We start from the raw sequence: 26,700 nt of genomic DNA, 5'->3' as shown, positions 1-26,700 counted from the left end.
TGAAAGCCCTTGTCTCATCACTTTCTCCTTGCCATTGATATTATTACATGAAATTACAGAGTTAGCCAATCGAAGGTAACAATAAGTTAATAAGGGCATATTACCTTTATAGTTATTAATGCCTGTTGATTTTCAGTGAATTTTTCATTTCTTAGATTAAGGGTACGAGTTTTTTTTAGGATTAGTTAGGATGTTCGACTCCTTTGTGTAGTCTATATTAGTTGATAGCCATGCAAGCCATGCGATATATACATACAATCACATACTGTGATTAAATAGAAACATGGTTTTTATGATTTAAAAAAACGAAAATGCTCGACTCAACTGTGTACATGAACATATTGCATGAATTATTACATTATGTTATGTAATTTGGAAATGAGTTCTGGTTTTGATGTGTAAGCAATAATAATTGTCGAAATTAACATAAATGTACCAATGTACGGAAGATTCATGTTATTATCAAAAGCTTTCGTTCGAGTGAAAATGTCATACATTTTAAATGTCATAAATCATAAATGATTACTAAATATTATACAATAACGTGAAAACGATAGTATTCTTGCAAATTCAAGACAAATTGACTAATTGAATTGTAATGTGATACGCAGTGAAGAACAGGATATAAAAAGTTTTAACGGAATTAGAGGTACTTTGAATTTTTGCGCCGATGTCATACAGCCAACATACTGTCACCGAAATCTTCTAGTTTGATAGTGACAGATTTACTTGTCCCAGCAACAGGTTCAGAAGACATGCTTCCACTCTTTTTTGGACGGCTCGTTGGAGTTCCAGGACCAGGTTGTTTGTTAGCATTTGCCAAAGCAGTTTTAAATTGGTCAATAGTTTCACGTGCTAAATTTAATTTATCCTTAAGATCACTGATTTCATCCTTCACTTTCTTTCTTGATTCTTCCAAAGACACTGAGGTGGATCGTTTCTTTTCTTCAACTGAAGTTAGTGCAAAGATATTATGTAAAATTTCATAAACATTTAGCAATATGAATACTCACAGTCATGTTCATGTCTCAAAACGGTACTGGAAGAAGGTGTAATACAGTCTAGTAAAGATTTCATAAGTGCTGTTGGTTCTTGGAATACAATTTCGTCATAAAATTCTGAAACCAAATGTTTCTTGACTTGTGGAGGAGCACCAGGTTCCGCCCCAGGCCCAGCGCTTTGAAATAACTTTAAAATGTGATACATTGTAACCTGTGCATGAATAAGTATAATTCAACAACCCATTACATACTAAGGTAGTAAATACCATACAACTACATTATGACAATCTTACAGGGCGTTCAACAGGGTCGTTAAAATAAACCTTGATGACCACCTCAAACTCTCCCCATCCCGTCTCTGTTAATTTTTAAAGAATATTCAAATTGTTGTAAATTGCATCACTTAAAAAATTACAAATTATGCAAATTGTCAATATCAAATATGAATACCCTGGACTTCGTACGGAGGTTTGGTGATCACACGATTGGGATTTGCATAGCTATCGTGCAGTTTAAAGTGTACTTTCTTGATGAAAGTGGAGTAGTCTTCGTTAAGGTAAGGTTTAATATACACGGTCCACTGATGGGTGTGTCCGTCCTCTTCCCTCTTCTTTCCAAAGTATTTGGCTGAATTGCCAACGACTACCGGCTTCACAACAGTCACACCCTACACACCACAATTCGGAATTAATAATTCCGAATTAAACTGATTTCTCCTGTTAGAGCAACATTTTTTTAAGATACCTTGAGGCGACCCCCAGAATCTGGCCCGTATTCTACAGTGGTTCCAGCAACTCCAGCAGGTGTGGAAGGGGCTGAGGATGCCATATTTGAAACTTTTTCGGTGTGTTCACGATAATTAGGTTTATTTAAATAGATAACTTTCGTTCGCAGTTTGGGAGCAATCTAAACACACAACAAACGGCGTATGGTGTAAATACCGCCTCAAGTTACTTGTTAGTGAGTGAGCGAGTGTGATAATGTACTTCCTACCCCCTAGCCCCTAACTTTCTATCCCCTATCCCCTACATAGTACTTCCTACCCCCTAAACCCCTAGCCCCTACTTTCTACCCCCTAAAACTCTATCCCCTACTTTCTACCCCCTAAAACTCTATCCCCTACTTCCTAGCCCCTGAAACTCTATCCCCTACTTTTTATCCCCTAAACTCAAAACTTCTCACAATGCCCCAAATTTGTCAATATGCCCCAAATTTCTCAAATTACTAGGCACCTAAGCAAGGTGCGAAAATTTTGAAACTACATGGGGCAAGGTGAGATTTCTAGCCTACTAGTCCCCAAAGCATGCGGGCTCCCTCATAGAGAGGAATTTAATTAATAAGTCAGAGGCGTTTGCTGAATGACATCCACACAAAGCAAAGGGCAGAAGAACCTGGACGTTTAGCATGTTGTACCATTTGCTAAAATTCCCAGGCCTTAACTAAATTTGTCTAATTAAAGAACTTATGAGTAACATAACAATAACCCGGAACAAATCGTTACGTATGCGGTAAGAGACCAATTGACGACGTGGTGTGTCGAGGTCACATTATGACTTTAGCGTGTGTCCCAAGTTACTGCTCATATCCTTCCAACATATGCACGTTTCTTATAGGGAAGTGAGGTTGGTGGTGGTACATATAGGGCAGCTTGCTGATCATTGAAAAAGCGGACAAATTTTTTTCAGGTTCGAGTCCCAGTCGGGGCAATATTTTGTTTTGCATTTTTGTTGACGCTTGAACGGTGGAGGGTCCATAATTCGTTTGACACCCGATGACCTGGTGACTGTGTGCATGGGATGAAAAGTAAGAAATATAAAATGTTCGGACTTTTCATCCCGTGCACACGGTCATCAGGTCATCGGGTGTCGAACGGATTATGGTTTCTGAACCCTCCACCCTTCAAACGTCAACAAAAATGAAAAACAAAATAAACCGTCGCAAACGCGTATACAGGAGAAGCTTCAGGCTCACTTCACCCCAAACACTCCCACCACATCGCGGGAACACTTTATTTCATTGTATTTCAACTATAGATTCAATTTCAGTGAAAATCTGATTTTGCCCCGACCACACCCCCTGCGTGCGAGGGGGTGTGACACAACTCGGGGAAACTTAATTTTACTCTACTTCATCCATAGATTAAATTGCACTAAAAATCTCATTTTACTCCGACCACACCCCCTGGCTTCATGGGGGGGGTGGTGGTCCGGTTGCCCCCAAAAGTTGATAGTATCCTCCCCCTGGGGTTATATGTATCATTCCGCAAACCGATTTCGATTATCTCCATCCGTTCTCTTGTAATCCTGCTGATGGACGGACGGACAGACAGACAGACAGACGGACAAAGTCTTCACATAAAGTAGCTCAAGGTCCTTAATAATGCCCCGACTGGGACTCGAACCTGAAAACAATTTGTCCGCTTTTTTAATGATCCGCACACTGTGCACCTGCCTTTGCTATATGTGCCACCACCAACCTCACTTCCCTATAAGAAACTTGCATATGTTGGAGGGATATGTAGGAGGGATGAGCAGTATCTGAGGCCAATTAGTCATTTGCCTAGGTCACAGGTTTAGCAACATTTAATGCGCCTAGGTCACACGTCACGTGACAAATCCATGTAAAGGTATCCAGGCCAGAAGTCACCTATGGGTATGCTTACATAGGTCACAGGTCAGGTGATACCTCTACATAAATAATGTGTCAAGGTTATAGGTTCATAACCCAACCATAGCGAGTGTGCCCAGGTTCTGGGTCAACCGTAGACTATAGGGGGTGTCCACATATTACAGGTCTATTGCCGACTATAAGGAGTGTGCACACGTTACGGGTCTACTGCCGACTACAGGGAGTGTGCACACGTTACGGGTCTATGCCGACTATAGGGAGTGTGCACACGTTACGGGTCTATGCCGACTATAGGGAGTGTGCACACGTTACGGGTCTATGCCGACTATAGGGAGTGTGCACACGTTACGGGTCTATGCCGACTATAGGGAGTGTGCACACGTTACGGGTCTACTACAGGCTGAAGGGGTAGTTCCCAGGTCACGGATCAAATCTCTGGGGTTTTCAAATATTTCTGTTAGTGGCGTATTCGGTTGTTCTGGTGCAAGTCAACGTTTTGGAAACGTTTGTACACTTTCGGTGAAAAGCGCCCTCTAGCGGAGGAAATACAACCAAGTACCTGAAAATGTTAATAGGTGGCGCTGGGTGGTAATTTAAATAACTATGGGGGTAAGTTGATACAGCCATCGAGTGAAGCGCTTGGTTCAAAAGGTAACACACACACACACACACACAACTTTGCACAATTCTTGTTATGATGGGGGTATTGTTCGTAGTTAGCGAGCGAAGCGAGCTGGTTAGGTTAGATTTACTAGGTACGCGGAAAGCGTGAACTGGTCAGCTAGCCCTCCCAGCTAGGACTCCTAAATAGGTGTACTAACTAGGACTATTAACAAGGTGTCCTAGCTAGGACTGTTAACTAGGTGTCCTAGCTAGCTCTTCTAGCTAGGCCACCTAGTTAGAAGGCTGGGAAAGGAGCTGGCTAGGAAAGATACATAATAGTGTTAGTTAGGAAATCTAGCTAATGGAGGTAGCTAGGAAACCTAGCTAGGGGTGCTAGCTAGGAAACCTAGCTAGGAGTGCTAGTTAAAGTGCTAGCTAGGACACGCAGTTGGGGTCCTAGCTAGGACACGTAGTTAGGGTCCTAGCTAGGACACGTAGTTAGGGTCCTAGCTAGGACACGTAGTTAGGGTCCTAGCTAGGACACCTTATTTAGGAGTCCTAACTAGGAGAGCTAGCTGACCAGTTCACGCTTTCCGCGTACCTAGTTGATCTAACCTAACCTGCTCGCTTCGCTCGCTAACTACGAACAATACCCCCATAAGCTAGAAATCTCACCTTGCCCCATATAGTTTCAAAATTTTCGCACTTTGCCCAGATGCCTAGAATTTGAGAAATTTGGGGCATTTAAGAGATTCGGGGCATATTGACAAATTTGGGGCATTGTGAGAAATTTTGAGTTTAGGGGATAAAAAGTAGGGGGTAAAGTTTTAGGGGCTAGGAAGTAGGGGATAGAGTTTTAGGGGATAGAAAGTAGGGGCTAGGGGTTTAGGGGGTATGAAGTACTATGTAGGGAATAGGGGATAGAAAGTTAGGGGCTAGGGGGTAGGAAGTACATCATGCGAGTGTGTAATGTGAGAATGAGATCGCGTCTGGCTGGTCCACGTGGGAAATGTGAGAAATCTCAATTTTTTCATCACGGAGAAAGTATCACTTTCTTTGACATATGCAAATAATCAACAGTTATTTATTCTTTTCCATACAATATTTGAACCAAATCTAAAAATATTTATAATTTTTATTGTCACTTGGATAGAATATAAACATTTACGTCGTGTTTTAGAATTTATTAATGTATATATTTATCTCGTTCTCCCTTTGATAATTTTCTACAAATGAATTACAAGTCGTCGTCGTCACCCGCATTGGCGACAGTGATGGAGGCTCTTTGTCGCTCACGCCGAGCAATGGCTTCATGGTCGTCGTCATCGTCGGACGGAATCTTGTTGTCGTTGATCATGGTGTCCTGGTCGTGCTTCGTGTTGTACTCGTGCAGTTCAGTGGACACGCTTTTCAGGGTGTGGATGACGCCCTTATGGTGATTGGTCAAGTCGTTCCCCTCCAATGCATCCGGTACGTCCTCCTCCTAGATTGGAACGTCAGAAGGGTTATTAATTACAGGAGAACGCGCTATTAAATAGCATTATGGGAAATTAAGTTCACAATAATTGTTTACGTGAGAATCATCACTGTCTTCTCCGGAATCCGATCTCCTTCCGTTGTCGTTACAGTCCACACAACTACAATTTGTAATTAGTTCCACATTTCGTGTCAAGGTGTAATGTTCCCCATTGGACTCGCGACTACAGTTCAGAGTTACCTGAAAAATGTGTGCAAAAGGCAAAACTGAAAATGGACCAACTTAACTGCTTAACAATATGTTTATATGGCTTACGACAGTCCACGAAGAAATCGTTTTGTCGCACTTGTCGCAGTAAGGGTCGATGGGTTGGTAGTCTTGAGCTCTGGGGACGCTGTAGCTGAAACAAGCTCCCAGACATACCATGTTGTCAATCACTGTGGGCGCACATTCTGGTGGGTGAGCAATCTCTTGGCGAATCTCCCTAAAAAGTGTATATATTGACACTCTGTGATTCTGTTTATACGGAATGTATGGAAATGTGAATATACACTGCAATTTGTATTCTCTTTTAGCTTACCTTGCCTGACACCAAGAATGACGCTCGGGATATAAGGCCAAATTATGAACCTGAAAAATAAAATGGAAACATTGTTATCCTAAAAATGCCTTAATTTCTCATTTAAATAGCGTAAAGTTCGCCTAAATCGATAATTGTAGCCTATATCGTTATGTCTCCTCAAGTTTCGCATACCATTAGGTGTAAATGCAAAAGTTCCATTGCTTAATTGATCCAGTCTAAGCTATTACGAGTATAAATTGTACAGCATTTTGATGGGAAAAAATAATTTACGACATGTTTAAGTGATATACATACATATGCAGTTTTTCATGATAAAAATATATGCACTCATACAGAAAAGATGAATAAGATGATAGCGTGCTCATATGTCCTTTTCATAGTCAATTATATGTAGCTTTATAATGGCATATAACAAAAAAAACACAATATGATACCGAACCAATAAGCCACAAACCATCCCCATTCCACATTGATAATAAGAGTACGAGACGTGATTTTTTAGACAGTTTGGCAACTTTGGCCTTTCATCAAACATGGTATAGTGTACAACGTGGATACGAGTTAAGCCACAAGTCATGATGGTCACAGAAGTGTGATACGAGAACCAAAAGTTTACTTTGATCAACAGTAAGAGAGATGTATATGTACGTTGTGTTCTTAAGAAAGCCCTCACATTAGCATAACTTAAGGTTGGGCAGTGGGAACAGTCTGCCTTTGATTTAACTTGGAGACCACAAGCAAGAACGCATCACACAAATGACCGGAGGTGATTTACACCTGCACATTTTCAATGATCACCTCACAACAATCAACCAAGTGTTGTGTTGGAAGATTCTCATCTCATATGCATATTCAACCAACATCAAAATAATTATTACGTTTCTATCTGGAATGGAAGAAATGCACAAAAAACAGACCATCTTGTCGACACAGCAATAATGCTATTTATTACAACTTAAAATTATGCTTATCATCTTTATTAGATTGTAATCTTTTTCGTTTTATGTATGAATGACAATAAAACAGATTTTACATTATACCTAAATACGAATTATTTGAACCTTGCTGATTTGTTTAAATTTGCAAAAATGAGAACTTACCTTGTGATGAGTTCGTGATTCCGTCAATAAAACACTGCAGAAAACTATCACTGTTACACACAAAGTGATAAAACTTTGGTGGGCTGTTTCCACTAAAATTGTCATTGTGATCTAATCGGATTCAGTAAATTGTTTATTTCATACCGATTATAGCCCTATCTTAATGCGCCAAACAACTGCCATACAATACCGCAAGAAAAAATATATAGTTTTATTTGCTAATGCAAATCGTTTAATTGCCTACTTTTCACAAAAGCTTCGAGATAAGCACAGGTTGAAGACTATTCAATTGGCAAAAGGCGATGGGGTCGACCGAGGGATGAGACGACGGTCTCGCTGCAACCACTACTCTTCAAGAAATGAAAGTAAGCTAGTGGCAAGTTCGCTGTATCGCACTCTCAAAAGTTTAGAATGATTAAACGACTGCCCGTGTTCCGTGTAATGTAATAATGTAATCCAAACCAAGAACACGCCTCCATTGGTGATATGATGAGCTCTGAGGTGATGCCTGGCTCTTTTTTGTCCACTTTCCAAGTCGCGTGGGGACTCGGCTTTAATGAGGAGTAAGTGAAACCTCCTCTATCTAAGTGCTCAGAGATGTAATGGATAACTCGTAGGAAAATGAGCAAGAAGGGTCCACACCACACAAACCACAAAAACAGTGAGCCTGGAAGGTTTGTTCAAGGAATGAGGAACTGAATAGCAGTAGTAAAATAAGTGATGGTCCCTTCCATCGTTTCATCACCAGATTACATTGTTGGACAAGAGGATTTCCATAATCACCTTCTCCTACCTCAATCTCATGATGAGATTCTCATCCCAACAATATCATGGAGAATCTGTTAATTATGAGTATGTTTGTTTATTATACTGTGTAAACTAGTGAAATATGTTAGATCTTTGCTATTACAGATACTTTTTCTGGAAGGGCGGAGTAAATCACCAGTATTGATGTCGTTAATAAATAAATACTATGAAATCATAAAGCAATTTCCTGGCATCGGTATTAATGGTATTAATTAATGGACCCTCTCATAAAATTGCCACTCCTGCAATAGGACAATCGTGGTATGAGGTAAAGAAGATGAACATATCACAAAGTCTAATCTTTTAGAGCAAATAAGTTGGTTGATTGTTGAATGGCATTATTATTACTGGGGAGGAAGGAGTGTGTTTATTAGTAAGGAACATACCATCGTTATTCATCTACGGATGTGAAATATGTATGTGTACTCACAAAGATGGGATTGTTGTTCAATTGAAAGTATTGAAAGGGTTGTAAATTTTTCTAGCACCAACCAACATAACATCCACTCACCCAAGAAAGGAAGACAGAACCAACAGACAAATCTCAGGTGCAAGAGCATTAACTAATGTTGAACGTGTTTATTGGTATTAGTCCCCTCATCATTTCTTGCTTGGTTGGTATCACAAGTGGTTTCTGTACGTGGAAATTGAGAAAAGGTGAAGATGAGATGAATTGTGAGGATAAGAGGTGTAAGGATGAAGGAATGAGTATTTTGCATCATATGTTACACATGTATACATATTTTGCCTGGACTGTTGTTTACAGTGGTATATGCATGGATAACAAGATATCTGCACACATGTATTATAACAAGGAGGGTCTATTTTTAATGAAGTTGCAACACTGTTTTCGTGTAATTTCATGATCTAGGCGTTATGACGTTCTTAGGGAAGCTATATACTAATATAGCTATATACTTGGTATTTGATAATGTATTTTAGTCAAGAAATACAAAGGGACAAAGACTCGTTTCGTTATTCCCAATGGAAAGATGTTCTGAATTGATGCGAGAAGCCATTTTAATGAGTTAAGATGATGTGGTTGAAGAAGGTGTGGACTAACAATTAGTACTCGGAAATGTATAATCGAATTCCTTTGTGCTCTTGTTAAGGGCAAGAGAGAGAGAGAAGGCATTAATACCCCCTGCCAGCTTTCTTCACACTCTCTCAAAGCCCTTGGTCGTCAAGTTTAATTTTCCTCCAGCACGTCTCAGCTAGCTCACCAATTCGCTGTACACCAGAAATTCAAACATCTCAGAAATCCGTTGTTGTGAGAATCCCTGCAGTGGCAAATGGAAAATGTGCAGCCCAGAGGAGCTGATTCTGAGCATCCAAGTTTCGTTTAAACCTAAATAACAACTTGATTTTCTATGAATTTTCATAAGATGTGTGAGGATTGGAGAGTATAATATTTATATGCATTGTTTAAATTATGATAATGCTAAATTATTAAAATTTAAATATACATGATACGCTATGAATTATACATGTATTAAGCCAAGATCAATGTCATATAAAGGAAGAAATCGAGACGTATTGGAAATAAGGCGAGCCATAATCCGCAAGCCACAGGGCTACGACACCTCGGTATCGAATTGTGCTCCAAGTATTACGTAATTTCTTGAGATTCAAGTTATGCTTCATAGAGAGATCCGCAGGTTGGGGACCAGAGACCATTCTTCTTTTTCTGATGGTCTCACTCAAGTATGTAAGCAGCATAGTAATTTCTGTCGGAAATCCTGTGTATGAAAAAACCTGCGATTTGATATACATAAACAAATTAATACAATTATTTGTTGGTGTACAAAAAATGTACATATTTAACTATACTGTATTAAGTACAGTGAATATTAGGTTATTAGAGAACATTCTCATTGGCGTATTTGTTCTATATTTTTGTGTATTTTGTATATGTGTACGTATGCCACCATTAATTGCCAACTTTCAACACTGTGAGCTGTATTAATACATAAATAGAGGGTAAATCTGTCTTTATTCAAAATTCCGTCAGAAAATGAAAACTAGTGGTTCAATTACGATTATTACTGCATTAGCGTTTTTTGGTGAAGGTCTTAGACATTTACAGCAGTGTGTACCCCAAAAGGAGGTCATCGAGTTGAGATGTGATTCCACTTGACTTACATACGACCACCTTCTTCGGGTAGGAGGAGGACTACCCTAAATCCATCCATGACATAATGACATGACACAATACTGCAATTTATAACAGTACTAGCAAACTGTTTTTTAACCACTCGTGCATCGTTCTCCTTTCACGATGACGTAGTGATGCAGAAATGTCTAGTCTAGCAATCAGTGCTGTCATCTCACTTTTACATCTCTCCTGTACATATGCTAGCGGAATGAACGGTAATAATGGCGATCGCAAATATTCATAGGGGAATAATATCAGATTTTTGGCAATGTAAATGCATCTAGGAAATTGATTTTCTGGAGGGAGAACTATTCTATAAACTTATGTATGGTCATGGATGCGCAAGGTTGCAATAATTGCATGATTTTATAAGCAATTGCAATTGCACGACTAAAATCACACTTCTACCCTTTCAATCTATGCAATTTTGGTTCTGAAGGAAGTTCCACTGTGAATAGGTCATTCATTAGTATGAAAACGAAAGCAACTGAAAAAGAGTTATGGCAAAAACTAGGTATTTAGGATGGATAGAATTTGCTACATAAATAGTCACACAACAAAATGAGTAATTGAAAGTTTAAATTGCAAAGTTGTTGATAAAAGTATAGAAAAAAACTTATACCACGCTAATTTAATTTCATGATAAAGTTGCAGTAGGATTCTCATTATACATACTTAAATACATTTGCAGTAAAGCTGTCCAGGGATTAGCAAACGGTTCCACCCTATCTCCAGCCGAAATTTGAATTCTATACTATTTTTAATAAATCAGATAATACTGATATTTTTAAGGTTGTTGGATAAGATGTCGACAAATTTCAGTTCGCTAGCTCCAATTTAAACAAGTAAAATAATTGTTCTATATTTCTCAGGTTTGAATCAGTCATTCAGTTTTTCATCTCCTTCTTGGAATGCAGTTGCTCTTTCATTTATTAATTTAACACCCGTCCGTAACAAAATTGCACGAGTTTCATTGTGAAAAATTTGTAATATAAAGAATAGCGATTGTGTAGGTTATCACTCTTTGAGACTGCTGGAAATGTACATATACATATATCTTATGGAAATGTATTATTTATATTCCTTGCAACAACGGTGTTGCTGAGATCAATCATCGTGCTCAATTACAGATGATATCACACATACGTACATTTAGAGACCATCAGAGCTTTAGTATTGTAAAACTATTTATGGTTTCTTTCTCGGAAAGATCAGTAGCGCAGGTACTCTGGTCTTATCTTCACAACCTACCATACACCAAGTCAAACTTGCAAAAAAATCAGCATAAGGGAGCGTCCATAAATCACGTGATCGATTTTTGGACAATTTTGACCCCCTCCCCCCCTTGGTGACCGTTGGTGATAATTTCGCTAACCCCCCCCCCCCACCAGTCACGTGACAGATGATGCTCAAATTAAATCATGTTGTCCGGAAGAACAATATTATTCCAGTGTTTTTTAATCATTAATTAGAGTTACACACATGTGTAAATAACTATGTAATAAGCCAGTCAGACATAAGAATTTTAAGTCGAAGCAAGTTTCTAAATATGCAAAATGAAAATCAAATCTATATAACGTGTGTGAGGTATGCCAAGAGAATTTTTATATAACTCTCATGACATTTATTGGCATATACAAAACTTTACTCATGTCACGTGACATCTGACCGTCTACCCCCCCCCCCCTCGTGATAATTGGTGACAAATTTCAGACCCCCTCCCCCCCTCTAATCGACCACGTGATTTATGGACGCTCCCTAAGACAACTACATACAAGGTACACAAGTTTTAGAAATGTATGTATAGTAAGTACAACTATAGAGAAAAAACATCTGCACTCACTTCACTCGAGATCTGTTGTGTGATTGAGTGAACAGAACATTTTGCAGCAAGTAATTTATGCTGACTTTCTTAGCACGAAGAAATATGTACGCAGGAATCTATTTGTGCACAACCAGTGACACTGAACTAAAAAGTGAACTCTTCCCCAAGAGAGCATGAGATTTACCCACGTTATGCATTTGCGTACATGTATGTAGCTATTACATGCAAGTTCATAATGCAAATCTTTCCACAACGAGCAAAGTAAAGCATTTTGTTGCTAAATAAATTGTAATTGCCAAGAATCTCTCTCTCTGCAACTAAATATAACGCACCACCCGTCTCCTTTCGATACCAATATCGCTCACACTCCACAACTATCTAAATCATCACAAACCGTTAATTTGAGAGTTTTAAAAAATTACTCAATTTTGGAGTTATCGCAATAACAACATTTTAAATACACTGTTGCAGCACAGCAGTTGTTATTATATCACTTGTGACGATGTGAGGTGCATATTTCATGTGGCTTCTGATTAGTTAAATCAATGTCATGCAAATTAATTGCATCAAGAGCTGCCCAGATCAAGTCAAGTACAGAAACGTCAAGCGTCCAGAAGCTACACAGACTACAACAAATTTAACTGTCCTTCTGTGATTTATTCCACATCTACGTCATCACAGTTTTATATTAAATTTTAGCATACCACACGTCAATAAATGAATAAAAGCCTATTAAAATGGTCGCACACACTCATTACTCTTTCGGCACTAAACATATATTTAGTGATCTTCTTCTCAAAATTGTCAGTTAATTGACGTGATGCTCAATGGAAATTGAGCAGTAGGAGAAAAAAACGAACTACTGAAATTCATCCCAATCTGCATTCCAACATCAGCTTTTATGTACAATAAGACTTTGTCATTACACTCTTCACACATAAATAATACGTACAGTAAATAGTGTGCAATGTGCCAAAGGGAAGAAGGTTAAAATTTTGAGACAACACAAAAAGTGTCTACAGCGTCAATATTTTGTGTGTATGTGAAGCTGGATAATACGATGTTCATATCGAAAGATCTCCTAGTCCTGGGGGACTACTTGAGACTTCCCCATATATGAGAGATCTTGTATTAAGTATTTCTCTTCCATGAGACTTCCCAAATCTGAACACACACCGACCCCGTAAGTGAACAATTTATAAAAAATGGCAGATGCTACCATTACGTTAATTAAAAACGTGGGATGGAAATGTATGTATGTGTTGATATTTATATAATTAATTTAATATAGAGTGAATTGAATTTATAATTTATGTGTGCTATGTTCCCTTTCACTGTCATAATGCATCAGGTCAGGTCGGGAGTAGGGTACACGTAGTTTATTATGCTTAACTTATATTTAAGGATGGGTTTGCCAATAATGGGAACCATAAAAAGGGCCCAGACGAGGAGTCAAAGTAAATTATTAAGGTCCATTTCCTGTCACATAAAAATTGGCAAACCCTTAAACGCGCTGACACCCAACATATGTACAGAATCAGAGGGGAAATAGGTTCGTTGCCCTTACCTTGGGCCACGACAATTGGGTTGCGGCGATGGCAAATAATGGCAAAGAATGGTTGATTCAGTACATATATGGTGTAACCATGTATGTATTAAGTTATTTTCGCAACCAACTTTCTTTCCATTTTATGACTGTTGACATGAACGAGAGCCACCAGCAAGGTACCATCACCATCAACAATTTCTTAGCAGATGCTCTGAAAAACTAGCTTGTAAAGCCGAAAAGTATATGGGACTACTGTTGGGTAGGAGGAGGAGGAAGGGGGACTCGCACTTATTCAAATTTCCACTCTCATGGAAAGAGTTGTGCAATGTACATATAGGGCTTTGCAAAATTCGTGGTCATTGAAAATTGAAAAGATCAACGCACAAAAGTTGGAGTTACTGGAGATAAATACTCGTAAGAAAAGGGTCGTCGTGTCATGCGTCCATTTTCTAGGCGCACATATGAATGACAGGGGTTATTATTTGCGAAGGGACGATGGAGACAAAGCCGTAGAAATTCAAGTAATCGTCGTCTCACATTTCCATCCATCCATCCACCCATATCCATCCTCCTATATCATCACCGATCAAGCAGCTAGAAAATCTCTCTGGATGGATAGATCTACATAAATAATAATGTATGTTGGAAATAATAAGAAGGGATCCCTAGTTCAATCCGTGCATCCATGCTTAAGCAAATCCCCTTTAAACAGTAGTCTAGCAGCCGCATCAGCCGGGCTTATCTTCTTGATTGCGTGTACAGGGTGGTGTGTTGAGCGATATTCATCATTGTTTACAGAGGTTTGCACGTTCTTCTTTTGTTGCAAATTGAGAATGGATGGGATTGCGATTCAAGATTTCAGCAGCTCCCTCCGTGCTCTTTCATATTTACGTGGTCATCCTTATCTTCACCAACTCACTCACACTTAACTCTTTGCACTGTCAAGACTGACTACCACAGACACTTGGTTGACACTTGCTCATGAACATATATACTCACTCACTTTATTGGATCGCAATAATTCAGCACAACTCTGGTACAGTTTGTGTATTTTGTTTTATTGTTACTCTTCTTTTCACAAGCTGCAACGAGTGGTCTTCCGAAAGCAACCAGAGTAAAAAAAACTAGCATACGTTTTGCATAACAGTGTACAAAGCACTTTGAGACGTCTAATTGAGCAGTGGTGATGTCATAATCAAGTTTTTGAGACAGAAACGAGGTGAAAGTTTAAGTGATAAGAAGAGCAGCTGCAGAAATTCCTGTGGACTGGACATTGACTCGAATTACCTCAACCCTTCCACTGCTTCCCCATGACCGCAGCATTGTCATTGACAATGAAATTCAGCAGGAAAGGAATGAGTCTTGTGGCCACAGACGAAAATATCGAAGATCAAAGGTCTTCATTTTTATTAATTTATTTTTATTTTCTAATCAATTTTCCTGTTCGTCTTATCTGAACAACAATTTGTCTGATAAACGAGACAGAAGACAAGGCAGACAAAAATTTTACGTAAAGTTATCTCTGAAATTGAAGATTTTTTTGTAATGAAATAATCGTTTCATATTTCCTCGCCTATGCAGTTTTGGCATTGCAACTTCGTTTCGAATTGCTCGATGATTGCTCGTTACGGAAGTGTTGAGTATTTCAAGCAAATGTGAAAGGTGGGTCATTTTCTCGAAGCATGTTACTGTCTGACACATTAAAACAAGGAAATAAATTATGCATGGGTGGTCAGAGTCAAAAATGCATTCCAATATTGTACCCAGCACGAAGCGAAAATGACAAAGAAATTGGTTTGTTTATATAGCAAAACTCTTCGATAATTTTACTACAAATTGAGGGCTTTGGTAACTACTGCTTGTGTCATGTGTTCGTCCTGATTATAAAAAAAAATATAAAGTTGTGTGGTGTGGACTAATGGAAACGGTTGCATAGATGGAATAAAACACTATATCAAAGGAAACGTGAGACAATAATACAATGAAGCGTCAGGTGAATATGTCAGTCGTCAAACAACGGCTGCGACCGGACCTAGACCACGCTTGGTTTAAATGTCAGGGTCATCGTCCAAAATGAACATTCGTCGACCTGCTTTGCATTATTTCTGCATAAGACATACATAAGAAGATAAGATCGTATCAATTACATGTCATCATGTCAGTTGCTAAAACTGAAGTTTTACTTGGATGTTCTGCAGAATCTAATATATGTGTGCATGTCCTTTCTAGCCATACGTGTGGGCTAGTTGGTTGATGGATGCACTTTGCAAGAATAACGAAGGGCAATGTTTCAATGCCATTGAAAAATACAGCATTCTGCAATTCAAATAAAACTCATCATCGAAATATAAGGAGAACGTATATGGACCTGTCAACCTGTTGCTTTACATGCACCAGTGTGCTGTCATTTTAAATTCGATAATAAATCACACAAGAATTTCTCAAGGCTTGGACAATGCACAGAATTACGTATATATATATTTGTCAGCCTCGTTCATTGCCCGGGTCTACTTTTTATGAGTTCAACATGTATATGAATACGTGATCTTTGTTTCTAGTAAATTATTGAGAAGTGATAAGAAACTTGAGAAGTCCGACTTGTGGGAACCAATTTTCATCATTCCGAATAAAAATAAAACCCTCTCTTTTGTGCATGTATTACATTCTTCTGTCTGGATTTAATCCGCTCGACGCCACTCTGGGTGGATTACAAAACGTATTACAAACAACGCGTATTGGGCTCGAAAAGTTACAAATTTTCCTTTGCCCCCTTTTCCATGTAATGCTGAAAACGTAAACACTGCCCAAGTTCTCGTTATCAATTTGCCATAGCTTATTTTACCATTCATAAAATGACTGCAAGCGTCTCATCGTGAACATTCGTTCTCCTATCCATTGTTCATACATAAATCCTCATGTTGTGCGAATTCTCATTGCCAACCTGCACCAGGCCAAGCTTTGGTTGAGCTAGTGTTATATAAACCAAAGCATAATGGATTCGTTTGGTGTGTGCAAATACGCATATGTAAGTATACATACACTAAATACACGTTTCTTGCCACTGCTGCTGCTAAGCTAGCTAACGGGTCATTCAACTACTGATGGCCTAGATGAAATAGGAACTTGCATTGAGTAACCGACTGACTGACACCCGTAACTTTTATCTTCTTACCTACTTCCCTCCCTCGTCAACAATCTTAAGCCTCCATCGTTTGAAATCCATCTCGGCGGAGGTGTCAAAGTCGTTCTAAGTCGCTTGCAACCATTATTGCATATTGTTGCAGTACGTGTGGTTTAGTGCAGTAATAATGGTACATGAGCTGTGCAAATACGCATATATACATATTACATACTGCATAGAGGAAGATTGGCACAGAGAGGAAGATGTGTTTCTAACAGAGTTGTCATGATGGAGCTTAATATTGACATGGTTGATCTGAGGATGGGGTTCTTTGTTGCTGGTTACACAAATACACCAATGACTACTAACCTCCTTGTGGTAACTTGAGGCCGAGAATCAATGTCTTCTTGGTGACTCACACACTTTTTGGTCATGATGAGATGGACGGATGTTGTTGACCGTCCGTGATTTAGAATGGCATAGAATCATTATCATCACCATGCACCACCATCACCACGAGAATGAAGGGATTATTGACATCGAAGTGGAGTAAAAAATTGGCCCAAATTTATCTCTGATACCAGCAGCACCATTATTGTAACAGAGTCAGTTTCATTCAGTGACCATCCTCTTCTTCTTCGCATAAGTACTTGACTTATTGCAGCAATTATTATTCGCATATACACACCGAGTTAAAGATTTACTACACACAATCCCCTAAAGCCATTATTATAATTATTATGTAGGGTTGTGCAAAACCTGTATGTAAACTACTGTTGATTTCAGTCCCAAGAATATTTATTGCAGGCTTTGAGCCAATACGCACTGCACACTACATACTTAAGTAATTAAATCATAAATAAATGTTTTTTTGCGGTAAGGTAACCTATTAAAGAAAACTTACTTTCTGGTCCTGCAACAGCATCGGGTCTATCCATCCATTTATTTAGTAGACCAGTCTCGTTAGTCCACTATTTATTGTCCTTTCTTGTTTTCACGTGTGAAAGGTCCCTGGGGTTACAACAGCCACTTCTTTTTATTAGTAGCCAATTAGCACTAAATATTAATGATAATCATGATGGGCATATTGTGCCAGTGCGACATTTGATGAGTTCCTTCCTTAAAACAAATTCAGCAAAACTCCTCATCCATAATAAATAAGATGATTAATATGATTTAACAATTTGTTATAAAACATTTTAGTCAAATGTTGTGATGTTGAATTATTTGGATGCAATTGTAGAAAGTGTTCATGAAATGCCAATATTGTTATGGTTACGGAAGAAGATGAATGCATGAAGAAAGTAAGAAGGAGGATTTATCTAAGTAAGTGGGCAGCTGAAAATGGGTTGAATAATTTGATCTCCTTTTGGTGTTACAATGAACGTAACACTTCCGAAAATCGTTTCGCACTGCGTCCAAGTGATGTATGTAAATATGTAGGACTTTTCTCGACATGTTGCTCACTCATAAGTACACAGAACGGGAATGGATGGTGAGACTCTGCTAAATGGTTTTTGTTTTCGCAAAAGTGTTGTCGTCTCAAAGGTTAAGTCCCACTCTCAGTTCAATGGTCAGATTTTGAGATGCATGTTGGTTGCATTCTCCTTCTTGGTCATTCACATTGAACAGTGATTGACGTCTGTCCCAAAAACGCTATATGTAAACATGTTCAATTTGCACAGAACAAACTAGATGCGTACGTGCTAAGAATATGCATATAAGACAATCCGACAATCCGCCACAATATTATATACAATACAATAATTTTACTTTTTTGATGGTGACAAGCATGAAAGACTGATACTTATTTGCGTACCCTGAGAGAAGGGCAGCTTACTTCTCTGGTATCCAATTTTCACAGTAGGGATGATACGAATTGTTGCTGTTTTCGCACGTGTGCATGTTTTACGAGTTAATAACGTCATACTTGCATCAATTGTCGTCTTGCATCAATCAAGGTTCATTTCATTTTATGTAGCTTTCTATCTGGAGAGTCTTTGATTGTATTAAATAAATAGAACATCTTTTCGGGATTCATTTTAATGAAATTCACAAGATGAGACCCTTAATGTACTACTTTCTGATCTCTTGGTACGAGAATTTGTGATGTGTAATAAGTATGCACAAAATATATAGAATGATGTGTGTACATATGAATCAGCATGTGCCGGTGCATGGGCAAGAGCAGATATAGGAAAAAAGGTAACTACATGCAAGCAGGTATTGTCCGTCAGGTGATTCAATCGTTAAATGAATTATGGACGATTAATTTGGTAGCAATATTAATGGTGACAATAATTTTTGAAGTCTAATATGAAGCATTAAGGTCGTAAATAAGTTATTGTTGGCCAAAATTCCAAGTGGTAATTATGGTTTTTATTTTACACATTAAACTTAAATTTTCGACTACAGTATTAGTATGTAGGTGGTGGTGGGTAAGAACGTTTTAATACGGTGCGAACTCATTATTCTGGTAAAGAAATTAATGTACAGCGTCTGGACGGAATGGAATTACGACTGATATGTGACTTATTCGTAGCGTTACTTTGCCATTGAACTTGAATGTTCATCATGGCATGTTCCATATGAAATTCCTTGAACTCAATTTAAAAGGGCCATGAGATAACGACTGAGTTAAGTCATGTCGGTCTGTAAATATGCAAATGCAACTGAAGTTGTAGAGAAATTAAAAAATTTTGACTTTGAGATGTGGTATGTGGATATTTTTTTCTTGTTATACAGGAGCTAAATAAAATGCATACTACACGTATTCATCTGTTAGAATTACAGCGGATAAATGTCTAAGATATAGCTAAGATACTGCACTAGAATTTCTTGAGACTTGGCCAAAGTAAATGCTCAGTATTGCACACACATTGTGAAGTTGGCTTAGGTTCTGCTGGACAGGTGCAGGTAAAAAACGTGTAAATTGGCATTTCACAGATGTGGTAGAGTATCTCTCACTGAACGGATTTTCGCTGATCTTGAGATATTCAAATTGAAAGGTTGTATAGACATACGTACATGAAGAAATAATAGAAATATATGCCAAACATGAAATTATTTGGCATGCTCTGACTTTCTATTTACATAGGTATGTCTTGGAAAAGCAAGGTACTGACTGGGCTACAATTGGCAAATTTAACGAAATTGAGTAGCACTTACTCGTTCTTGTCAATTATCACATGAATTTTCAATTTACGGAATCATTAAATTGAATGAAAGTATAACTATTCTAGAAATATATATGCCTAGATCAACAAGATCATATTTTATTTGCAAATATTATATGCAGAAATATTATGCATTATTATTATTATTATGCGAATATTATGCATTAGAAATCACAAATAATATTATGATTTCTAATTTTAATCATTGCAGAAGTGACAAGGGACGAGAAAATGAAAACTCTTGCGAACTTTCATTTTTCAACATCAGAACCAGCCCAGTTTCCGGAAACAACTTTGTTTTACAAGGTAATTCTCATAACCCGTTAGACTTATCAGATTTGGTTATAATTTGGTGTTTTTTAAAGATATTTCTGGAGAAGTCAAACCAGGAGAGATTCTTGCTGTTATGGGGGTGAGGCAATTTGAGACTTTAATGTTTAATTTATTTTTTACATTAATATCCTCAGTTCGTATTCAGACAAAGGCAAAATTCAGATGAGGGTGAATTCTGAACAGCATAAATACAGATAGTGATTATTTTAAACTTTATGACTCTGCCTCAAAATAATAACCATATGACGATACCATTTAGTTACTTTTTTGGCCAACGGTTTCAACGTTCATGAATCAATTACCATCACGCAAAATAGTAAATTTAAAAAAACGAGACAAACAAAGCTATAAAACGCAGTGTTTTGACGGAAACGATAAACGGCAGGTGCGGTTTTTCATCTCCTAGACGTTGATTTAACGACCGTCTTGTACTACTGGAGGGGTTTAGAAGCATACTACATTTGTATTCCAATGACCGTGGAACCCTGTTGTCAGTCCTTCAACTTGTCTTTTTTCACTCGTTTGCAGAGGTTGTTGTTCTTTGTTTTTTGTGCGTTTGAAATAGATAAATAAGAATCCGACATCCCACTTTCCAAATGTACCGTTCGTGACCGATTTCTTTGTGTGTAGACGGGGGTGAAATAAATTAGGGCCATGTTTTATTTTCTTTGAAACGACTCTCATTACAATTTATTCATCCATGTAACGATACAAACACCCAAGTGATAGTTATGATAACATAATTACAGTCGACGGGATGCGGAAAAACGAGCCTTCTCAGGTAAGTCAAGTCACATTATTCAACTCGTCCTCTGGATTTCAATAGACATAAGAATTAAATAAATAAGTGCACGTTGAAACATTTTTTCAGCGCCCTATCCGGAAGACTGCGTCTTCAATCTGGAAGTATTAGATTAAATGGGGAGCAACTGTGCAAGCGCCTCCGACGTTCCAAAATCGGTTACGTTCTACAACATGACGTGTTTTTTGCAGATCTCACTCTCAAACAAACTTTAGTGGTGAGATCAGTTATTAAATATGCATTAGTGACGATCAAATCAAAGGAGATGAATTAAAGAATAATAATACATGCATATTCAATTCCAATTTCAGTACACAGCGTTATTAAGACTTCCAGACAAGAAGTATACTGTGAAGGAAAAATTGGAAAAGGTGGATAAAATTATCGCCACCCTGGAACTAGGAGCCTGCCAGAACAATGGTAAGTCAAGTCACATTATTCAATTCGCCCTTCTGCAGTTCAATAGTGTTGTGCATAAGAATTAAATAAGTGCATGGTTGAAACATTTTGAGTATAATTTTAATCCGTCAAAGTTTTCTAAAATTCCGTAGATTTTAACAATCTAAAATAAACCCTTGTTATGTTTTCGATATATCTGTAAAAAATATGTATGTGGTGCAGCTCTTTTGTTTATCTTGAAAAAAGGATCAATTTCTCTTGACGTAGTTATCACTAAAATTGACACGGGACGAAGGGGTTAACGTTCTGATAATTGTGTGCGATGATAAATGAATTGAATCGCGTCAAGTAAAAAAAAATTGCATGAAATGTGACATGTTTACTTGGAAGCATTGTCGAAATTTGATATAAACATAGCTCATCACACCATAAAGGACTTACAAGCTGGCAATGACGTGACATGCCATTATTCCAACAACTGATTCACACGACATATGAAAATCCTTGATAACATCGGATATTATAATTTTCTGGTGGAAATAGCTTATATTAGGTTTCGTTCGTTATGAGGTCAATAATCATGTATTTTAATGCTTGCAGTAATTGGGGACGGTTATCGAAAACGAGGTCTCAGCGGAGGTGAGAAGAAACGTTTGAGTATTGCCACAGAAATTATGGACGACCCATCCGTATTGCTCATCGACGTAAGCTTATATTTTTGTTCTTATCAAGTAAATTTAGTTTCGGCCAACAAAGCATCGCTCGCAACAGCAAATCTTAGCAGTATACATAGTAATCTGCATGCCCCTAAAACTAAAGCAGGTTGAGGGCGTATTACAATATTTTTGATCCATTTCTATCTACAGTCGTACATTTGTCGTCTTATCCTGTTGGTTGGTGCTGAGTGTTCCTGGAAGTTGCTACGATAGCTTACATATTTTGTTAGACGATCATTTTTTAGCAAATCAATGGAAATTTGAGAGTGCTGGTGATGGAGGAGGTACTTAAATGAGATTAAGATTAGGGAACTAAAACCATATGAATGGATACGTATGTACATAGTTAACATGTGCTGATGTACAACTGATGTTTGTAAGAGGGTCATTGATCCGGTCTTACATATGTCGTAAGTTGGACAACAACATTTCATGAAATCCAGGACGAATGTATCTCATTTATTGCATAGTTTGGGTAGCACTTGAGAATATAATCCTAATCTGTGATATAATCCACATATTTAACCAAGCAGCAATGTGGCAGTAGCGGATGTACTCGTTTCTCATTTTCCTCTCACCACGCAAGGATTCATTGTCAAGTAAGAAATTCGCAAATGATCACGGTGATGTTAAATGATGACTCTGTTTTGGACCCTCTGCTCCTCCAAACTTCAACGATTTGGAATGAAAGAAAAAATGCAAGTTAGGATAAATTAAGTACATCTTTGAGTTCACAGAAAGTAAGGCACACGACAAACCGACGCCGACTTGCTAGGCTTGAACCAAACAACAAAATAATTATTTTTACTTTGAAGAAACGTGACGGCTAATCTTTTTAATTAGAGTACGTATCAAGTGTCGGATCATTACTCGGTCTTTGGCACGTTAATGTTAAAGGAAACTACAGCTAAGAAAGGAAGATTAAATACAAGTTCCTCAGTCCATGCCTATTGAATTTTGTAGCAATCTGCGGGAGTACTTAAACCGGATTTGGTCCATGCCCCACGCCCCAAAGGGGGTGTGGGCACACATTAAAACAGACCTATAGGCACAATAGGGCTCCTTGAACTTATAACCACTGGTTTTTTACAATTCTTATGCGATGCAACAAACTGGCAGAAATGTAATAAAATCTGTCATTCCCTCCTAAGGACCACCGACCACTACAAAAGTTAACAACTCGACCGTCGATGATAATTTGATACACTTTTTGTCTCACTTGCTGGGCCATTACAAAGTTATTCAACTTTGCTGTTCCTCTACTCTGTAATGCATCATTAATTTTAATATGTGGAACAACTGGGATATATAAATTCTTTGGACGTCATCAGGCAACAATTCGAATCGAATGGTGTACTAAATATCATATATTTATATACACAGTAATACACACCAAAGAAGCGAACTGCACAATTGATAACTACCTAGACGTACATTTAAACTAAGATTTTATTTATTCAAAACATCGAAAACATGTTAGACTGACTTCGACAACGTTCATAATTTGTGAATGCTTGAATTTGAATTGCGCAATTATAAAATTCAGGAACCCACATCAGGACTGGATTCGTACACGGCTGCATGTTTAATGCAAAATCTCAAGGTAATGATTGAACACAACAAAAAAATGATAATTTCAAGAAAGATTATGTCATTTCTTCCTCTTCACCGGTGAGTTGGTGGCGTTTGAGAGGGGAACACGGTTCGCATTCCTCTTTTCAGAATTTGCACGCAGCAACACAGCTCGTTCTCGTTTCATCGCCACCAACTAATTATTCAAATACAATTCAACGATTACAACGAATCCAATACAAATTACTAATTTTAGAGTTGAAAAGAAGGAGAGTTGACTTACCATTTTTTTTGTCTCATTGTGAGCTTGTTTCTCATCCTCCAACTGAGACCTCAATTTGTCGTTCTCCTTGAGCAACTTTTCTTCACGAAGCGAGGCCTGATGCAGGTCTTCCTCCAATTTGCAAATTTTGTAAGTCCCTTCTTCAATCTTTGCCCTGAGAATCGGGTCGCCCAGTGGTCGGTCGCCTTCTTCTGCTTCGTCTATAAAGACTAGTTCACGGTCCCCAATAACCAACGAGTTCTTCAATTCTTCCACTGCTTTGATGATGATGGCGAGTTCATCTTCCTCAAAATACGTGAGAGCTTCTGGGGGCATAAACGTGTCCAAGCACACGTTTTGAAGAATGTTGCGAATTAACCACTTCCCGTTGGAACTGCACAAAGTTCCTTGAAAAGGGTGGATGGGGACGACTCTTGTTTCCTCACAAATAACCTCATATCCTTCTGGGAGGAGGACCCTCGACGAGCAAGCCTTCTTCAGCATGGTGGTGTTGTGACGCCCGGCAGTCTTCATGTCAGTCTTGTTTCTCTGGGCGGCAAGAACCCCGTTTCCATAAGTAGTTTTACTTATACTCAGACCGATGGTGTTGTCCTTCATCCAAACTTTGAGTATTATATTGTGTAATCCGCCATTACTCTCTGCAAACACCAATAAAAACGACTTAAATATATATGGAAACGTATATATTTTATAAAGTTTGTGTACCATAATAATCTTCAGGTTTAAATGCTCTCGGAACAATTTTGCAACCATCACCTTCTGCGTAAACGTGTGTGGGAATGGCGACGTGTCCTCTCGTTGTATGATGTAGCATCGACGCCTGATTACTCGCCAAGAACTTCCAAGTTATGCACGTCGTAACCAATTCACCACCAGTAGTCTCTATTTCGAAATTTTCGTACGAGTTGTTCGGCCTAATCATTGACTCTACATAACACAAAAATATAGATAACGATTATTGTAGTAATTTATACATTAGATAAACATTAGCTAATCATTACTTTCAATCTGGCTGGATCCGGGATGTTGTCGCCTCATGTGCCGAAGGAGATCACAATTTCTAAAGTTATTCAAAGAATGGTTATGTTAATCAAACAGTCAATAATACGAAATTACATGAATAATGAGAGACAAACCTTTTAAACTTTACCCCACAAACTACACACGCAAACTTTGTCTCATCGGAATGGGTCAATTTATGTCTTGTCAGTTCACTCCTTGCGACAAACGTTTTGCTGCACTTGTCACAAGCTAATTCCTTAATGCTCAAGTGTCTTTTTCGATGAATGTCAAGAGCATACAAACTCGTACAACGTTCATGACACATTTCACACTCATGTCGATTTTTATTTTTTGCAAACTCGAATGCTTCACTTCTGACTTTAACTCTCTTCTTCAACTTCCTGAAAGAGTGGGTTTTCCCTGACCCTTTATTGGTTGAAGAAGGTTCCATGTCCAACTTTTAAGTAATACTAATTTTAGTAATTTATTCACGTTCAGAGTGTGGGCGGGGAGAATTACATTTGTTTACTTTTACGAGTGGTAGTGGAATTAATTCACAGCGGAGTGAGTGAGTGAGTGAGTGAGTGAGATCAATGATCAGTGAGCTCCCACTCCGGTGGGATTCTAACGCGACGAATAAAAACGTGTCCATTTGGTCCGAAATGCTTGACATGTATCGTCGGTGAAGACTTAAAATGAGTTAAGGCATTTTTAGCCTCTCAGATTTTTTTAAATCTCAAGGAGTACGCCCTCAAGGAGTCCACAGCCGTCGTCGTAGCCGTTCATCAACCTTCCTCAAAAATATTCCATTTGTTTGATCGGCTCCTCCTGCTCTCCGATGGACAGGTAAATTCGACCTTGAAGTCCCGTTTGAAAAGTCATTTAGGATTTTATAAGAAGTAAATAGGCAAATAATAGCATGTCCACGAATTGTATAAGTGTATCTGATGTATGGTTTCAGACAGCCTATTTTGGCCCTGCATCATGTGTGGTATCTCACTTTGAAGCGTTAGGTCTCAACATTGCTCCAAATTACAATCCAGCCGATTTCATCCGTGAGTTGATGTTGACTCATCTCATCCTCAGTATAATTATTATTATGTAACTGTAAATTCTATTTTAGTTGAACAATTGAAGCTGGAGAAGACGACTTTACTAGGTAATGGAAAATATTTATTTATTATTGGCTCATATAAATTCATTTCACCAATCTATTTGGTTTACAGCTGGATGGAAGAGCCAAACAGATTCATTCCAAGTGCAAATTTCCTCTGCCAAGAGTGACATTAGTGATGATTTTAATGGGAACCACATGTCACGGGGTTCTTCTAGTGAGTCAGTTGCTGCGACCTGGCCTACCACTGTATTTACACAAATTAGAGTTCTAGCTGCTCGAAATTTTCGTGAAGCTCGACCCAGAATGCTCTGTACGTAATTATGAATATGAAACTTTGGAAGAAATTAATTTCAGAAATTGAAATTCAACTTTTAAATTTCTTCCAGCAAAACTGAATTGGCTACAAACGCTGGCTCTGGCCGTGATGGCTGGTTTGGTTTGGTTCAAGGTA

At 38.2% G+C, this 26,700-nt stretch overlaps 4 protein-coding genes across 6 annotated transcripts in view; 1 reads left to right on the top strand and 3 right to left on the bottom strand.

Annotated features, from left to right (window-relative positions):
- Window positions 1–431: 431 nt before the first annotated feature.
- Window positions 432–1,946, bottom strand: LOC110846373 (YEATS domain-containing protein 4). Its single transcript, XM_022093095.2, has 5 exons — window positions 1,746–1,946; window positions 1,452–1,668; window positions 1,295–1,359; window positions 1,014–1,212; window positions 432–951 (listed from the first exon to the last, which is right to left on the bottom strand). The coding sequence occupies exons 1-5, from the start codon at window positions 1,827–1,829 to the stop codon at window positions 674–676; spliced, it is 843 nt and encodes a 280-aa protein (XP_021948787.1). The 5' UTR covers window positions 1,830–1,946; the 3' UTR covers window positions 432–673.
- A 3,383-nt stretch (window positions 1,947–5,329) lies between these two features.
- Window positions 5,330–7,778, bottom strand: LOC110846327 (neuroblastoma suppressor of tumorigenicity 1). Its single transcript, XM_022093039.2, has 5 exons — window positions 7,393–7,778; window positions 6,290–6,339; window positions 6,025–6,193; window positions 5,806–5,949; window positions 5,330–5,715 (listed from the first exon to the last, which is right to left on the bottom strand). Exons 1-5 carry the CDS (start codon window positions 7,495–7,497, stop codon window positions 5,470–5,472), a joined length of 714 nt encoding a protein of 237 aa, XP_021948731.1. The 5' UTR covers window positions 7,498–7,778; the 3' UTR covers window positions 5,330–5,469.
- Window positions 7,779–12,495: 4,717 nt separating this feature from the next.
- LOC110847274 (ABC transporter G family member 21) overlaps window positions 12,496–26,700 on the top strand; it is a 17,248-nt gene continuing 3,043 nt past the window's right edge. Inside the window, exons 1-13 of one of the 3 annotated variants that reach the window (XM_022094190.2) lie at window positions 12,496–13,362; window positions 20,237–20,331; window positions 20,391–20,437; window positions 21,108–21,139; window positions 21,230–21,377; window positions 21,472–21,580; window positions 22,160–22,263; window positions 23,822–23,878; window positions 25,874–25,978; window positions 26,094–26,187; window positions 26,256–26,291; window positions 26,359–26,559; window positions 26,636–26,697. In XM_022094190.2, the coding sequence (XP_021949882.1) occupies window positions 13,328–13,362; window positions 20,237–20,331; window positions 20,391–20,437; window positions 21,108–21,139; window positions 21,230–21,377; window positions 21,472–21,580; window positions 22,160–22,263; window positions 23,822–23,878; window positions 25,874–25,978; window positions 26,094–26,187; window positions 26,256–26,291; window positions 26,359–26,559; window positions 26,636–26,697 (1,125 nt within the window). In that variant the 5' untranslated portion in view covers window positions 12,496–13,327. Of the gene's footprint in view, window positions 13,363–14,481; window positions 15,125–20,236; window positions 20,332–20,390; window positions 20,438–21,107; window positions 21,140–21,229; window positions 21,378–21,471; window positions 21,581–22,159; window positions 22,264–23,821; window positions 23,879–25,873; window positions 25,979–26,093; window positions 26,188–26,255; window positions 26,292–26,358; window positions 26,560–26,635; window positions 26,698–26,700 lie in introns of those variants that run through there. The other 2 variants (XM_022094189.2, XM_022094192.2) reach the window with 2 other exon arrangements.
- Window positions 23,785–25,693, bottom strand: LOC110847275. The gene is made up of 5 exons (XM_022094193.2): window positions 25,267–25,693; window positions 25,132–25,190; window positions 24,836–25,057; window positions 24,131–24,768; window positions 23,785–24,043 (listed from the first exon to the last, which is right to left on the bottom strand). Exons 1-5 carry the CDS (start codon window positions 25,581–25,583, stop codon window positions 23,927–23,929), a joined length of 1,353 nt encoding a protein of 450 aa, XP_021949885.2. The 5' UTR covers window positions 25,584–25,693; the 3' UTR covers window positions 23,785–23,926.

Source organism: Folsomia candida, unplaced genomic scaffold, assembly GCF_002217175.1.
Source record: "Folsomia candida strain VU population unplaced genomic scaffold, ASM221717v1 Fcan01_Sc003, whole genome shotgun sequence".
NCBI lineage: Eukaryota > Metazoa > Arthropoda > Collembola > Entomobryomorpha > Isotomidae > Folsomia > Folsomia candida.
This window is presented reverse-complemented; position numbering and strand designations above follow the sequence as displayed.

What these genes read in the sequence shown, in the direction of transcription:
- LOC110846373 (XM_022093095.2), bottom strand. Translation starts at nt 1,829, where the DNA reads ATGGCATCCTCAGCCCCTTCCACACCTGCTGGAGTTGCTGGAACCACT. An exon ending in ATTCTGGGGGTCGCCTCAAG is followed by an intron (nt 1,669 to 1,745) that starts GTATCTTAAAAA and finishes TGTGGTGTGTAG; the next exon opens with GGTGTGACTGTTGTGAAGCC. An exon ending in TTTGAGACATGAACATGACT is followed by an intron (nt 952 to 1,013) that starts GTGAGTATTCAT and finishes CACTAACTTCAG; the next exon opens with TTGAAGAAAAGAAACGATCC.
- LOC110846327 (XM_022093039.2), bottom strand. Translation starts at nt 7,497, where the DNA reads ATGACAATTTTAGTGGAAACAGCCCACCAAAGTTTTATCACTTTGTGT. An exon ending in CATTCTTGGTGTCAGGCAAG is followed by an intron (nt 6,194 to 6,289) that starts GTAAGCTAAAAG and finishes TACACTTTTTAG; the next exon opens with GGAGATTCGCCAAGAGATTG. An exon ending in AAGACAGTGATGATTCTCAC is followed by an intron (nt 5,716 to 5,805) that starts GTAAACAATTAT and finishes GTTCCAATCTAG; the next exon opens with GAGGAGGACGTACCGGATGC.
- LOC110847275 (XM_022094193.2), bottom strand. Translation starts at nt 25,583, where the DNA reads ATGGAACCTTCTTCAACCAATAAAGGGTCAGGGAAAACCCACTCTTTC. An exon ending in TAAACCTGAAGATTATTATG is followed by an intron (nt 24,769 to 24,835) that starts GTACACAAACTT and finishes TGGTGTTTGCAG; the next exon opens with AGAGTAATGGCGGATTACAC. An exon ending in ACAATGAGACAAAAAAAATG is followed by an intron (nt 24,044 to 24,130) that starts GTAAGTCAACTC and finishes TTGAATAATTAG; the next exon opens with TTGGTGGCGATGAAACGAGA.